The sequence below is a fragment of the Hydra vulgaris genome, chromosome 08 (assembly GCF_038396675.1).
Source record: "Hydra vulgaris chromosome 08, alternate assembly HydraT2T_AEP".
Classification (NCBI taxonomy): domain Eukaryota; kingdom Metazoa; phylum Cnidaria; class Hydrozoa; order Anthoathecata; family Hydridae; genus Hydra; species Hydra vulgaris.
This window is the reverse complement of record NC_088927.1, coordinates 27880680-27898590: the sequence shown is the minus strand read 5'-3', so window position 1 is coordinate 27898590 and position 17911 is coordinate 27880680. Positions and strand designations below refer to the sequence as shown.

General features: G+C 26.1%; 2 protein-coding genes across 2 annotated transcripts in view; both read left to right on the top strand.

Moving 5' to 3' along the window:
* LOC136083199 (uncharacterized) overlaps window positions 1–1751 on the top strand; it is a 75468-nt gene extending 73717 nt beyond the window's left edge. Inside the window, exons 12-13 of the mRNA XM_065802605.1 lie at window positions 1413–1574; window positions 1699–1751. Of these exons, the coding sequence (XP_065658677.1) occupies window positions 1413–1574; window positions 1699–1751 (215 nt within the window). The remainder of the gene's footprint in view (window positions 1–1412; window positions 1575–1698) is intronic.
* Window positions 1752–7647: 5896 nt separating this feature from the next.
* Window positions 7648–17911, top strand: part of LOC100215622 (tyrosine-protein kinase receptor torso) — a 44194-nt gene continuing 33930 nt past the window's right edge. Inside the window, exons 1-2 of the mRNA XM_065802604.1 lie at window positions 7648–7657; window positions 12487–12637. Coding sequence (XP_065658676.1) covers window positions 7648–7657; window positions 12487–12637 — 161 coding nt within the window. The remainder of the gene's footprint in view (window positions 7658–12486; window positions 12638–17911) is intronic.

Here is a 17911-nt window from a genome sequence, read left to right as displayed (position 1 = left end):
TCTTTAGTTTACAAAAAAAAAATAGGTTTAAAAAAATTAAAATAAAAAGCGCAAAATTTACATTTATAAAAAAAAGATAAGTAAAAAACTGAATTAAAAAAAAAATGCTTTTGATTGGTGGAATAAACTTAGCGTTGATTTTGTAACAGTCTTCACTTTGTTAATTTAAAGTTAATCAACTGTGAATGAACTTTTTTTGAATGAAGCAAATTCTTTTGAATAAAATGAGTTAACAACTAGAAATGGTAACCTTGGTAACCTTTTTTAAATGTCTGAAAAATAATAAAGCAAGTTTATAATTGGTTGGAAAAACTTTTATTTAAAAATATCATAACCATTTAAATTGAATAAATTAGTTTTTGTTTTAAGATTTTAGAAATTATTAAATAGTAAGTACAAAAATAATGAAAAAAGTAACAAACATTTTTTTAAAAAGAAACTCACTATCTGAAACATCCTCTGGGAAAAAAGTAAAAACTTATCAAATAAAGCTACAATTAAAAACAGCTAATAAATAAAAAGATTCTGCACTTGCAAAATAAAATGCTAATGATTGGCTTAAAATTGAAAGTGTTGATGGAACTGCGCTAAAATGCAAGGTGCCAAAGGTATGCATCGCTAATTCAGGTTTTAAAAAGCTTTACTCTGTAATGGAGTAGTGGAAAAAGATGTAGTCAATTGCAACATAGTTCTGCAATCATGCACACAGAGAGAATGTCTCATTAGAAGGCTTTTAAAATTTTTTTTGAAGACAAGAGGCATGAATTTATGCCATCAATTTGAAAAATAATGAGTTGCTGCAAGAAATGCGACAAACAGACATTTTATTCGGTATTCAAACCATGAATAGTAAAGACTTGGATTTGACCAAAAAAGAAGTTTGTCGTTGCTTACTTACAAAAGAAAGACTATTGCTTTGCCTATACCCAAAGGTAAATCAATTAGAATGGAAACATGGAACTGCTGCAATTGCTCTTAGTTTAGCAAAAGAATTCAAAAATAAACTGAATAATCTAAATTTTTTCACTTCTTTTATCAACAGTTCTAACAAAGTTTCAGTTAAGGAAGCAGAGGCCTTATCTTTAATCCGTCTCTAACTAGAAAATCTGAAGTAAATGTAGAATGTGATTTTCAATTACAAATTTTAATTTTCTAATAAACATAGAAACAACAATGTGATCTCTTCATAATGGAATGATCTTTTAATGAAAAAGAAAATATAGCTTCTCGTATTCTTAGAAGAAGAAATGAAAAACGCCTTTATTAATACAAACCAATTTCAATGTGAACATGATTTTACTATGGATTTATGGTCCAACATTATTATCATACAAAGAACCTTTACTTCTTAAAAACTTGAATAATAGTGTAGATATTTATCAAATAAAAAAAATCTCTGTTGTTTATTTTAGATAAAAAGCTGAGTGCATGTCCTGATGTAGATACTGATACGGCCAGGTGTGAAGTTGTTGATGCAGATAATTGCACGAATGATTCTGAGTGCATAAATATTGATGAAAAATGTTGTAGTGATGGATGCAGTCGTTATTGTATCAAAATAAAAAATAAAATAGGTGACCTTAAATTTTTTTTTTATGCTTATTTTTTTATTTTTCTTACTAATTTAATTAATCAACATTTAAATTATTTGTAAATTATTTTGTAAATTTATTTGTAAATTTTTTTTTTTATATAAAGGTTTTTTTTATGTTGAAGAAATGATTTGCATTATGGAAAGTAAACATGAATAACTTAAAATTATAATATAATAACTTTCCTTCTCCTAAATATTTTATTTGTGTAGTAAATTGTTTTTGCAATTTTCCACCAAATTAAGTTACAGATTTTTTTTGGTAAAAGCAATAGTTTTTTTTCAAATGCATTGTTTTTTACCCATTAAAGATTGTTACAGAAAATGTTTTTCAACAAATTCACTTTAAACAAAGCTGTTACTAATCACCATTTAAGTTGGAAGATACTAGACAGTAAAGAAGGGACAAATAAACAGTTGACAAAAGAGTTAAAATACTGTTAATTGATAACTTTATACATTTTTACTAACACCTTTTTACCACCACTTTTTCTAACCTTCCATTTACAATATTTATTGTGAAATACAAAATAAAGAGTAAGTCTACATATGAATAACAATAAGCTCATTTATTTTTAAAATTAAACTTTAATCATGCAATGAGGTGTATCATCACTGATATCAACACTGTGGATATCAGGTTGAACACCACTTTCTAAAATCATTCGTTATGCTCCTTCTCTAAAATATACTATCAAAGCAGTCATAATCCTTATAGATGTATTTAAAGCAACATTAATTTGCGCTTGATATTTCTTTGATAACCACACATTATAAGGTACTACTCAATGGTTATTTACATTGTTGCCGTTATTATTGATAACCAAGCCATTATCACAACTTCTCTAGTGTGGGTTTTTTTTTTGTTGTTGTTGTAATTCACTTCCCCAAGGCCAAGAAGGCCACTACAGATGAGGAGGCTACTTGTGGTTATAACCCTCTCTCAACTCTATAACTCTGAAACACGAACCTTGACAAACAAGGCCGCTGCGCGGAGAAACAAGTTAAGCGCAGTACTACCATGTAAGTGGTGGAAATCGAACTCGGAACCTCTTACTTATGAAGCGAGCGCTTCACCACTACCGCATCCGGATATTCTGTTACAGTAAATATATAATCTAAACTGCTGCAGCATTTGCTAATGATGTATACTGATTAATTGGCATATATATAAGCTTAATTGTCTACTTTTTGCATATATCAGTATCAGCCTTTTTTTATTGATTTACCAATTTTCTAATTGATTGCTTTTTAAAAAAAATTTAATCCTACTTCATGAAAATAGTTACATACTAAATAAACCTAACTCTCTTTATATATAATATATAGATATACCTTTTATTTTTGAAACACAATTATGCAATTTAAAATTTATATTTTTAATAGCAAATTTACTTTCAAAACGGCTGCAATTAATATTATGTAAGTTGGTAGTTAACAGAAAGCATAGGAGAAAGTTAAATAACAAGAAAGTGGTTGAGAGAATACTTTTGTCAACTGTGTGTGTGAGGAAAATATAAAGACATGGCTTCTGAAGTATTGTGTTTGAAGTAAAAAAAACTAGTTTTTTAAAAGTTTTTTGAGCAGTTCCAGTAAAAGGATGCTAAATGATGAGTCATGTGAGATTGAGTTTAGGTAGAACAAGAGTTTTGTGGAACAAATTTTTTTTGTTCAAACGTGTTGAAACACGTTTTTTGAATTGAACAAGAAATTTGAAGTACAGGCTTCGGAGCTAGAGCAAGTCTAACTACATTTGTAATGTGTTTTTTGATTATATCTAAAAGAGAATAAGCATAATTGGAAGGGCTAGTCTAAAAATGAAAGTAGTATAGAAAAAATAAGAGCTATAGAATGGAATGAAGATTAAGAACACCATGCTGTCTTAAAAGAGAGATTGCATTTAAGATTAGCTGCTTTTTCTATGCGATTAAAATCTTATAATTCTTGTGACCAAAGTATATAGTTGCCTCATCTAACAAATTGCCACATTAAGAAAAAGACTATTAGGAAGCTCATTAATATAGATAAGAAACAACACAGGAGTAAAGATGATCCAGCATTCTTCATCCAAGGCAGGAAACAATGTAATCCAGGTTTGAATGTATGCTAGCTTATTAATGAAAAAGGAGTGCAAGGCTGTCCTGCAAATATTTTCTGCTTACCCATAAAGTATTTTGTTAACATCTGCCCAAGACAAATATTTTTATCAAGACACCAACTCTAGTCTAAGCTCAACCAAAAACCCCAAGGCAGGGTGTATTTTAAGTTATAGTTACAAGGCAGCCAGACATCTGCCAAGTTGTACTTGATTACATGTTAGCAGCAGTTGGGTGATCATGATCTTGATTCTGATTTGTAATATTTTTTTCATAATATTAATTGTTCTTATAATCAGTAAATTAATTAGTATCGGTATTGGTATCGAGGTATTGGTATCGTGGTATTGTCTTTTTTCGAGGTATTGGCTTTTTTTGTCTATCGGTATCAGCATAAGCTAAAAATGTTTTATCGGTACTTCACTAGTGTTTGCATTTAGTTCTTTTTTTTGCTGCCTACTTCATCTTACATTAAGGGTGAACTTGGGTTTAGTATGCCAAGTGAATCATGCAAATCATCATGAAGCTCATAATTTACGATCAGATCAGAAATAAATTAATTATGTTCTGTGATGTTATAAGCTTATCGTCATTTGCTAAGTAAAATATGAACATGTAGTAACATGTTCATATTTTACTTCATAATAAAATAAACATGGCTTAGAACTTTTCCTAATTCACCATGCTTGAAATAATCATTAAGGAGATTTTTTAATTTGAATTTAAATAATGTATTCAGAGACTACTCTGCAAACAAGCAGAGTAGTCTTTGAATACAAATACAACTCACTGTAGCTGCTTGACAAATTTCTTTATCTTTCAACTCTTGCTATTTTTTCAAATGGAAAAGCAAATGGGTTCTTTTCACAAATTGTTTTCAAAACTTCTTTAAACTACTTGAGGGCTGATGTTGTCAATGTTAGTTCTGGATACTACTCACATTCAAATTATAGCGTTACAATAAAAAAAGAAAAAAGGAAGAAAAGTCCAATTTAGAACTATATAAATCAACAGTAATAAAAGTTTGTTTCATAAAAATAATTCAGGTGAAAAAACAACAACAAAAACAACAGCTGCATCATACAAATAACTATTAGTGTATAAGTATTGCTGATATAAATAAGATATGTTTGTTTTTATAAACATTTTTGTTTCAGTTGTTTTATGCAATGTTTTGTTTTTAAATTTTTTGAAAAAGTGAGATGGTTTTATACAATATTAAAACTGTTTTGATACTAAAAATGCCTAGGGTGCCTTCAGATTCTTATTAAAGTAGAAGATGTTAAAGATATAAAAAGAGAAAGTGCTCAACCTAAGAAATTGATAACCTGAAGTTTAAATTTTCACATTAATAAAAACGGTCAGAGAACACAAGTTTAAATAGTGTCAGCTATTAGAGAGTGTTGTGTTTCTGTACCTAAATACCAAAAATATAACTAGGCTAGGAAAAGCAGGGAATGTATAGTGATTCTCCTGATAATGTTATACCAAGAGAAGATAGTCAAAAAACTTATCAAAGTTTTTGAAGTAAAGTAAATTACATTATTCAAACAAAGTAAAGAGAATCAATTTAGTGAAGATAATCTAAAAATAGAAAAAACTTTGTTCTTATCAAGAATCAGGAAAAAACTAGGAACTAAATGAGGCTTGTACTTTTTAAAAAAAATTACTTTGATAAGTATATTCCTTAATCTTATTCCTTAGTCTGTTAAAGATTTATAATTTTTTTCTTGAATAGATGTTCTGGCCAAAATAGGAATTGCACAGTTGTTCTGTTACCTGTGGCATTGGCCTAAAGTAAAAGTTGAGCCCCAATTATATTCAGCAAATAAAAGTATATCCAAGCAAACCATGCATTATTGTCAAACACTTTAAAAACCTAACCATAAATATATATATATATATATATATATATATATATATATATATATATATATATATATATATATATATACATATATATATATATATATATATATATATATATATATATATATATATATATATATATATATATATATATATATATATATATATATATATATTTATATATATATATATTTTTATATAATATATATGTTACTGTTACCCGCAGTACCAGGAATTAGCTAAATGCTAATGTTTATAATATAATTTAATATTGCAACTCTGAGTTTCATGTGTTATCACAATCATCAGGCAAGTAGTAAAATTTAATTTTGCTACGCTTTGTTTAGTGGACGTTACGGTTTATATTTGTATTTTAGATCGTTACGGGACGGAAATTGATTAGTAGTTAGGTTAATAATATTATTAATTTGTTTTTAGTTTTAATAATATTATTAATTTTAGTTTTATATATATATATATATATATATATATATATATATATATATATATATATATATATATATATATATATATATATATATATGTATATATATATGTATGTATATATATAAAATGATCACTTTTTGCTATTTGAGGTCACTCATTCAATCCATATGATAAAGATTTTTGCTATTTGAGAACTGATTCAATGCATATGATATGATAATTAATAAACCTAAAATAAAAACAGGTTTTCTGTTAGGAAATAAGATTAGAAATGATGTTTCATAAAAAAGTCACACTTTCAAGAAGTCACGGAAAAAATATACTCTTGAATCAAAACATAGCACTAAAAGTTTTAAAGTATTATCATTTTATGAGATTTCTCTCTTGGAAAGCCCACTTAGTCAAGATCACTTCTTTGAAAACTTAATCTGACAAGTTATCAATCAATAGCATAAGTTAGCAAACAAATAACAGAAATGTCATTTTAAAAAGAACTACTTCATTGGCCTGTCAGTGAAGCAGAAATCTCACTAAGTATTATTTAGATATTTATATCAATTACTCTATATTTCATCTCTAAATTTTATATTATTTATTCTTTGTATCTCTTAGTCTTTGTATAATTTATCTCTGTATCTTCATCTATTAGGCTGCCATAGATCTTAACCTGTGTTAAATTATTTCTTGCCTAGTAAGATCTTTTGACTCTACTTTAGTTTTTGTGTCTTCTTGATAGTATAGTTATGAACTCTTCCTGCTATATCTTCTGTTATCTGTTATCTTGTAGGAGTATTCAGCTTGAAAACTCAGTTTAATGGTTCTAAGGTAGTAAGGTTTCCAAACTATGTGGTAGCTCTCAGAGAGGCTGATTCCATCAGCAGCTGTTACATATTAGATTGTCAACAGTATAATGTTACACATGGATGGTGTCCATGTGTAAATAAATACCTGTTAGTATTTTTGGTGTGCATTGTCACATAAGGAGTCTTTTTTTTTAGATTAATTAGCAGGCTTGAGAATTTCATCACACTGAGTTGTCAATATAATAAGAGTGTCCCTGTCAAAGCGACACTGGAACACAGAGCTAAAGGACCACAGACCATTTTTCCTGGTCCTTTAGCTCTGTGTTCTTAAAAAATCTCCTATAATAATGAACATACATAAAAATATTAGTTTTTGCACTACTTTACATAAAAATATTGATTTGTGCACCACTTTTAACAATAAGAAACATTTTTGTTACGCAAGTGTTTACTTAATAAAATTTTTCCAAACAAAAAGAATTTTGTTTTCCAATACAATGACTTCTTAACTCACTTTTTTTTTAATATAAAAAAGCATGCTTAAAATTCTGAGTATCATTAACATAATGACGTTGAAGTTGACCTTTCATAATCTATAAGAATACTATTTTTGAAAACAAATGTCACTTGATGTGTTTCTGAAATAAATGATTTAATTATTCAGTGTGGAATAGACTTATCATGACCTGTATCATACCGATCATAATATTTTGATATTTCTATATACAGTTGTATATATATAGTTGTTTTATTTCAATTATTTTTAGTAAATAGTAGAAAATAAAAATCTTTGTTTTGAGTTACTGATTAATGTTCAACTAAAGTTTTCCGGGCCCATAATATGGGTCATGGTAAGTCTGATACACACCTCTCACTTACTATTTATTCTAAAATATTCTAAAGTAGGTCGAGTATTTAAGAATAGTATTTTTTTTTAGGTCTAAATAATTGTAAAAGGCTGTACAACAGAACCTAGATATACAACAGTAACACCCCTACTCAATACAACACTTGGCTGGCAAGGTTGGCAATATTGCTTTAAACCATTTTACTTTTTTTTTAAATAGAACTTTTATTATAAAAAATAGTCGGCCAGCATAACAGTCGAACTTAAAATACTTTAGGTCACTTGCTTGGCTAGTTTAAAAGCCTCACTCTACACGCACTTCACAACCTTGCTTGGCTAGTTTTAATGCCTAGCTCTAGCTCTACACATTATAGACATTAATACATTTTAAAAATCAGTTATAACAGCAATGAACAAAAATTGGGTTTCCAGTAAAAAATTAGCTTTATTAAATCTTTTTGTTAAAAATGATGTGTTTAATGGTAAAACAATAATCATTAATAAATGAAGTGTATTTGCAAATAAAACATAGTTTGTATATCATTTATTAAATTATTCAAAAGTTATATCATTTTGTTAATCCAACTTTAATTAATACTTATAAAAATCATGAAATTTATGAGTTTCTAATTTGGTTAAATATTGCAATAAAGTAATGTTCAAATGATTAGATTATTTGTGCAACATTTTTTGCCTATCATTTCTTGAATGGAATGTTTATCAGTTTTGAAAAACCACCTTTTAAATGCTATTGTTCTTAAGTACAATTTTTTTTATATACGCTAACTCCTTAAACGTTTGACCTAATTACACAACCAATTTCAAATTTTAAACAATGAAGAGGCGCACTAGTAGGAATTTAACTGTTCAAAAACTTAGTAAGTTATTTTCTTTCATTTCATCCTTCCCCATCATGTACTCTCATATTTTTAGTTAATGCAAACTTTTGCAACTATTGACTATGTAGTTAATTTAAATAATATTTTAAATATTTTAAATCCCTCTTTTTGCAACAAGTAGTATTTATCAAAAGCCACCAAATCAATCAATCTATTCATATATTCTGAAATAGTTGTTACATTTACGGAAGTTTACAAATGGTACATGTACTAATCTTAAGTAAAAACCTTGCAAATAAAAGCTAATAAATATATTGTTAATGCTAATAGTAATATTAATCGCCCACAGCAATAACAAAATTTAAAGTTGAATGAGTAAAAATACTAATAATGATAATAATAAAAGTGGTAGAAGTAACAATAATAACAATACAATGATAAAAGTAAAATGACAATACCAAAAATAAAATGATAAGAATATAAATAATTACAAGAATCATAAAAAATACAGGTATGTATGCAATAATTAAATTCATGCATAATATACACAAATATATATTTAGATTCATATCTACTATACACAAATATACGAATATACACTCGCATAAATATGCATAAACACATACAAACATACACATATACAAACATAAATACATATACGCACATATAATAATATTGTGCACACACATTTAATAATATGTGTATTATATATGTATATATTATATACACATACACATATGTACACATACACGCATATATATACACACACAAACACACACATATGTATATATATATATACTTACACACACACACATATATATATATATATATATATATATATATATATATATATATATATATATATATATATATATATATATATACACATTCACATACATGCACATATTGGGGAGGTGAAATAACAAAAAAAAAAATAAACTTATACACAGATACACATATGTTTGGATTTATTAACTGTATTTGATTAGAAAGGAATGGAATAGGTTACTCTTAAAAACATCGATTGAATGGAGAGCTTTTAGGTCATAGGGAAGGTTATTCCAAGATTTTATACTTTGGTTTTTTATGGACTTATATCCATAAGTAACCAATCGATGATTTAAGACTGCAAGATTATGATTATCAATTGATTGAAGATAGTATCGGTTATTTGCATTTTTTTGGGAAGAAATTGTTGAAGGTAAGAGGTAGGTTTTTGTGTTGGTGATTCCAGACAAACTAACTGTTCAAGAATTGAACAAGGTCAGTTTAAGGATCATAGAAGTAAGATAAAGCACATTAGGAATGCATTTGTAATTCTGAAAATGTGTTATTTTTAAAGCTTTGTTTCGAAGATGAAATATCCTTAAAACTGCTTGCTGTTGAGATTGTCTCCATATTCGACAGGCATATCTTATATGAGAGCCAAAAATGACATGATATATATTTAATAGTGTTTCCAGATTGACATAATGGCAAACCTTTATGGTTTGCCATTATGTCAATCTGGAAACATTATGTCAATCTGGAAATAAGGTTAGAGATTTCATTCTCTGTGACAGAATCAATAAAGAACATATTAGAATTTGGAGAGTTGATATAGTCAGTGAATTTGGATGTTGAAGGTATGATTTTGTTTTGAAGTTTGTTTTGGATAATAACAAAAAAGTTGTTTAATATATTCGTTACGGTAGTTTGATCTGTGATAATATTTTCTTTCTATTTAAGTTTGAGAGTTATATAGTCTGTTTTTAATGGAAATAGATTTAAGTATGCCATTGGTGATCTATGGCTGCTTAGTTAGTTTTTTGTATGGAGCATGCTGATCTAATATGTTTTCAAATATCTTTAAAAGAAAACTGATAGATTGATTTACATCATCATCTTTTTTAATATAGAGATCCTAGTTAATGTTGGAAACATCTTCAATAAGTATACTTTTGTTACAGTTCTTGAAGCATCACCTGTAAGATATACATTTTTTAGGGTGGTTAGCTTTTCTAGGAATGCAGATAAATTAAGCCATATGATCAGATATTGAAATAGTAAGATTGCCAGAGATTTGGTCAGGTGAATTGAAGTTTATAAAGATGTTATCAATAAGTGTTTGTGATTTAGCTGTTATGCATGTTGGTAGAGTTATAACAGGATGTAATTAAAAAGAAATAAGCGAGTCAAGGTAACTAGATATAGGATTTGATTCATTATATTTTAGTATATCCATATTAAAATTACCTATAAGATAAATACTTTTTTTTTTCAATATTTAACTTATCTAATAGTGGAGATAAATAATTATTAGTGAAATCGTCTTGATTCATAGATGGATGTCGATATATGCAACCAACTATTATATTTTTTAAGCGAGGCTTTATAGTTTCAACAAAAATGGATCCAAGACATTCGGAAGAGCAGATCTTTAGGTCATTGCAAACTACATAGTTTAAATTAGAGTTTAGATATGGAAGAGCGCCCCCTTTTTCAGCCTCAGTGGGGCATTGCTCAATGTTAAAACCATTTATAGATATGGTTGTTATAGTTGAATCATTTACATACAAATTTGACTCAATAATACCAAAGAATGACTTTTCTTCCAAGTGGAATGTTGCAAACTTATAATGAAAAATTGTTGTAAAAAACTATAAAATACATTTAAGACAGGTTTAATGAATCAAGCGAAAAAAAAGACAATCTTTCCTTAAATAACATCCATGAATTGAATTATAAATGCAGCTAACTATCACTGGGACAGGAAGTTTGAATAAGTCATGCAATGTATATTCATTTGTAAGAAGAGTTGCTGCTGTGCCAGTCCATGCCTTGAATTTTGATTCCTCACGATGCACTTTAAAAGCGCAGCAAGTTAACCTTGGTCATTAAGGCATACTAAATTTATAATTTTTAATACTATTTATTAAGCAAAAGATGGTATAAATTTTTAAAACAGCAAATAAATGCTGTAAAAATTAAGGAGATACTGCTTCAATGCAAATTTTCAAGTAAAAGTAAAATTGTAAAACTTGATATAATTTTTAACATTACATAAATTGAAGTTTACTTAAGTTAGATATTTACTTTTGTTTTATAATACTTTTGTTTTCATTATCTTATAAAAATGTGCTGTGAATCTTTCTGGCTATTAACTTAGGTGTAATGACTGCTGTGATTTGTTGGTTGATCTTTTAAAAAAAATCTAAAGTTGAATTTTAAAATTTCAAAAAAAAAAAACAAAGAAAAAGTTATTTACAAGCTAACTATGCTCAATTTGATTGTACTGGGTGCAACAGCTTACCTTTCAAAACTGGTATGATGCCAATTAGAGATGACATTTCTGCTATATATGAACAACTTGTTTTTATTTAAACAAGCTTTCCCATTTATGATATTTATGTTTATTCTTTAAATACTCTAAGTAACCATATGGTTACAATCAATGTTCACAAAACTTTTGAAATCAGCACAAAAAACATTTTAAATTTATAATCAGTGTCATAAATTATATAAAAATAAAACTGTAAAATTTTAACTCGTTTTTGGTGACATTTTTACTTGTATTATATTTAAAAATGATGACATTTAAAAAAAAAAAAAATTTATTTGTAATTTATCTTATTTTATCATTTTATGACCAATATTTAATTTGTTTTCTATTTAATTTATAAATCATTCTTGTGTAGCAAAATTAGTATGGTTTATTTAAAGAACTTTTTGTTATTATCTTTAATTTTATATATAATATTTTATTTTATATATAATAGTTTATTACATAATGTATTGTGTATAATATGCCATCTGTATTTGTGATCTAATTCATTTTTAGTTAAAATAAAATATCAAAAAATAAAAATTACAATGAAAAAAATAAAATAAAATTTATTTTTTGATATTGTTTTTGTAACTCTTTATCATTTTTTTTATATTATTATTATTTTATTTTTTTTCTTATTCATTTTATTAAATTTATGAAATTAGAAATTAATTTTTTTTTATTTAGGAAAGCAGTTGTCATTATCAGTTATCATCATTGTTGCGACATCAATTACTGTAATAGTTGTTTTTATTGTTGTTGCTGTTGTTGTAAGGTTAAAAAGAAGGCGTTTGAAAAAATTTAAATCTCACAGGCTGTTGTGGGCTTACAAAAAAAAGTTAGTATAAATATTACATATTTTTATAGATATCTTTATAGAAGTTTTTCAAAATTATTTCTATGAATTTTTTAAAATAAACAACAAAAACCTAAAACAATGAGAGGTATGAGTATGTTGTTTATGTATGTATAATTTATGTACACCAGTACATAAATTATTGCAAGATAAAAAGAATTACAATTTTTATGAAATTTGATAGGACAACCAGTATTTGGAACTAGTTTTTTTGTAGTTGGTTAGTTGGAAGTAGTTGGTTTCAAACCAACTAGAACTAGTTCAATGTTTAAACAATGTAATTAATTAACCTATTTAAGTAGTATTTAATTTAACACATTTGAGGGAAGAAAAAGAAAATCTTAAAAATTAATAAATGGAGATTCCTGATAAGCTGTGGAGGGAGAAGAAAAACTAAAAAGTTAAGTGTCAGCCCCTTTCCCTGTTTATTCTATATGTGGGAGTAAATACCAATGATGGCAATGATATTGTAAATGTTTTAAAGCTTATGAATCAACTAATTTTAAAAAGTTTTGAAAATTAGTTTGAAATTCACTATAATTTTGATATAAATTAAAGATAAAATGTTGAATTATTTCGGCTTTAGTTATCTGTTAAAAACTTTAGCTTAAGTAGTATGAAATATTTAAATTCATTTTTATCTGTTAGAATTACTGAAATACTTTCCAATAAAATTTTCAATTTCATTTAAAGCTAAAGTTGACTAGCTTCGATTTTAGATTAGTTAACATTTGCTTTGTCTTTTGTATCTTAAATTATGCCAAGTTACATTGCAATAATACCATCTAACTTTTTATCAATTCACATAGTGTTTTTTTAATACCAATTTTAAGTTCTTTGCAATGCTTTTTTATTAGATTACTCCTTTTTTTGCCATAACCTCGCATTTTACTTTTCAACTATGTATTGTTGGAGTAACTGCATAAGTGAAAGAACTTTATAACTGCGAATCTGCGTATTTTTATAACTGCGAAAGCGCGAATCCGCAAAGGAGTGAACTGGCATAAGTGCAAATCTGCATTGGTGCAAACATGCAAAGCAGTTGAAAAAACAAGCATAAGCATGAACTGGTATAGGAATGATTTGGCATAAGTTTTATTAGCAAATATAAAAACCAGGCTGCATAATTAAAAAAGAATTTGAAAATAATTCTATATAATGTATTTTTATAAAAAGACACTTTTAAGTTGAGTTTTTTTTAATTGTCTCATTCTTAAAAAAAAAAATTCATTTTTTATGTTACCTTTTTTTAATATTCCCATTTGTTTAGTTTAGCTTAGTTTTCAGCACATTTTCTAGTGCATTTGAGTAGTTAATCTTTTTATTTTAGCTTTAATTAATCTTTTTATGTAGCTTTAGTTTAAATAAAAGAGAACAGCAGTTATCAAAATAGAAAATTAGCGAAATACAAAAAAATGTAAACACAATCTCAGTTTATAAATAATTTGATTGTTCATCATTTTGCTAACCATACGAATTTTTGATGCACTAATAAATACTGATATATATATATATATATATATATATATATATATATATATATATATATATATATATATATATATATATATATATATATATATATATATATATATATATATATATATATATATATATATACACACATATATATATAACAGTATTTATTAGAGCATCGAAGATTAGTATTGTCAGCAAAATGATGAATAATTTATTTATAGTGAGCAAAATCCTAAATTAACAGAACCCTGTGGAACACCATACTTAATAACTTTGTTTGTGGATTTAAACCCATTAATCGAAAGAAACTAAGATATCAAATAAATTTTGAAGTGGAAAGTTGAAATTACTTTGAAACTTTTTAGAAATTAGAAACATTTGACCAAGAAAAAACCATTATCATACATCTGATAAGGGGTCGAAATAAGTGTTGGACATCGGAGCCCCTTGGATTGTTTTTGAGACCTGTTTGAAGGGGGCAACCAACCATTGTTCATTTTTAATGAAAAAATGAACTAGATTTGTTGCCTTTTTGTAGCAGGTCTCAAGAATGGTCTAAGGGGTGACTATGTCTGACACCTATTTTGACTCCAACATCTCATGATTTTATTCAACTTTTTGGAATTTATAATGAAAAATAATCATTGGTGATACTCCATATACCATAGTGATATAACTCTTTAATTAAAATCTTGTGATAAACTGTATCAAAATCATTTCGGAGATCAATAAGACACCGCAAGCAAAAGAACCACTCTCAAATGCACCACGAATCATTTCAATAATGCTTATAACAGCATGGGGGTAGAGTATTTTAAAATGCTTGTAAAAACTTCCAATATCTTCAGTAACTTTTATTGCATAAAGCTAAATTTTCCTGCTTTCAGTTAAAACGTAGATAAAAAAAACTATAAATTAAAGTTGTTAAGAAACAAATTTACCAAATCAGGTAATTTTTGATTATTAGTGGATGTAATACTAACAATAAGGATTGAGAAGCAAGAAGAACTCTATTCTTTGTTTTCTAGTTATTCCTAACTTAATAGGCCTGTATATATATATATATATATATATATATATATATATATATATATATATATATATATATATATATATATATATATATATATATATATATATGTGTGTGTAAATTATGTTAGTGTATTTTACAAATAGAGTGCTCAATGTTCTTAAAGAACAGAGCAATAATTAATTAGTAAAAAACACTTATCTAACTTTTATCTTCGACTTGAAGTTTCACCATTGCTGGATAATCAGGAAGAGTTACTAAATCTCAAAAAAAATTCAATTTATAGAAAAAAATATTTTACAGGAAGTTATAAATTATTATAAAAAATTTTTAATTACTATATTTTTTTGTTAACAGGAAGTTACAGAAAGTAATTATGAAATAATATTCATTGGAATGGGGATAGTTTAATTTGTTCATTTGTTTTTATAATTTTTTAAGAGGTATTTATTTTCGTGCCTACATTTAGAAATTAATTCAGATTTTTTATTTAATAAATTTTCTTGATTTAAATGAGTAATTATTTCAAATTTTTCTTGCAAACATAGCATACATTTTTTGGAAATGTTATTATAGGCAGGGGCAGATTTTAGAATAGACCATTGTAAATTAAAATTTTTATTTTTTTCTTTCAAATCCCAAATATATTTTGACAGCATAGTCTCTTTTGAATATTTTTTGTGTTTAAACGATTGTTTGTGGTTGGTATAACGTTTTTTCCATTCCCCCTCGGTTAAGCCAATATATTGTTTATCAGGGTTGTTTTGTGAGGAAACAATGCACTTGTAAATTACATTTTTCAAAAGGCATTTTCCATTTAGAGGGCAATCTATTTTTTGTTTACAATTACAATAATCAGTGTTTTTTTCTTTTATATGTTCATTTTTATTAATTAACGCGTAGTTGTGGCCTTTTATAATTCTTTCTAAATTTTTTGTACAACTATAACTTACTTTAATGGTATTTCTGTTAAAAATCTTATGTAATTTATTAGAGGGAGGAAAATGTTTGTCTACTAATTTTAGAAAAATTTTACCTTTATTTGTTGAAACATTTTTGCTGTATGGGGGGTTGAACCAAATTATGTTTCTATTTCTATTACGCTTTTTTGCAATTTTCTTTTCAAATTTTAGCTCAAAATTTTGAAAGCCACTTTTTTTAAGGGCATCTTCATAAACGCGTTTAGAGGAGTTAAAAATATTTTCATTAGAAGAGTTTTGATTTAGCCTATTGTTAATTGAAACTGGAATTTGTTTTAGAACTTGAGGGGGATGGTTCGAATTTACATTAATATACAATAATTCGTCATTAGGTTTTTTGTAGGGCTTATAGGAACTTTCTGAGAGGTTAAATGTGACATCAAGAAAATTCACTATTTTTAAATTTATATTTATTTCAATTAGGAAGCCAATATTTCTAAAAACTTTAATAATATCTTTTCTAATTTTAAAAACGCTTCACCATTTATTTCTGAACTGGAAAATTTTGAAAATGATTTATTACATTTAATTAAAACTATAAAATTCCAAAACATAAATAATGAATTCCAAAAACAATTAAAATTAGACATTAATAATATAAAATTGAACCCTAATATTTTAGTTTTTGCTGACAAAACAAGTAACATTTACCAAATTACCCCAGAAACTCATCAAAAAATACTGCGCTATAATATTTCTAATAATTATACAAAAAAACTTGGAAAACGCCATTAATTTAGAAGCTCAAAACATCGCCAAAAATATTAATTTAGATGCGAGAATTGAATCAGTTGCACCAGCGCAAGTGTTTGTTTCGCTAAAAGATCACAAACCAAATTTGTTGCTATAATAACATTTCCAAAAAATGTATGCTATGTTTGCAAGAAAAATTTGAAATAATTACTCATTTAAATCAAGAAAATTTATTAAATAAAAAATCTGAATTAATTTCTAAATGTAGGCACGAAAATAAATACCTCTTAAAAAATTATAAAAACAAATGAACAAATTAAACTATCCCCATTCCAATGAATATTATTTCATAATTACTTTCTGTAACTTCCCGTTTACAAAAAAATATAGTAATTAAAAATTTTTTATAATAATTTATAACTTCCTGTAAAATATTTTTTTCTATAAATTGAATTTTTTTTGAGATTTAGTAACTCTTCCTGATGATCCAGCAATGGTGAAACTTCAAGTCGAAGATAAAAGTTAGATAAGTGTTTTTTACTAATTAATTATTGCTCTGTTCTTTAAGAACATTGAGCACTCTATTTGTAAAATACACTAACATAATTTACACACACACATATATATATATATATAATATATATATATATATATATATATATATATATATATATATATATATATATATATATATATATATATTTATTATTTATAAAAGGTTTTTACTCATTTTTCAATATTTTTTTGTATTTTGACAGTAATTTATACCTTATAAAATGCTGTTTTTTTTTTAATCAGCATTATCTACAAATAATGAAAATCAAAGAAATACTTAATTAAATTACAAGGAAATAATACTTACACTATTCTTTCCTTCAGAGGAAATAATTATTTAAATTAACAAAAGTTGTCATACTTATTGGTAATTTAGAGGAGATTTTATTTGATGATTTTATTTGATTATTAAATCTCCATTTCTACAAAAGATTTTTACTGCTTTTCAAAGGACTATTCTCCCTATCATTTTTCTCTGACTGGCTAATCCATTATATAATTATATTTATATTCCTCCAT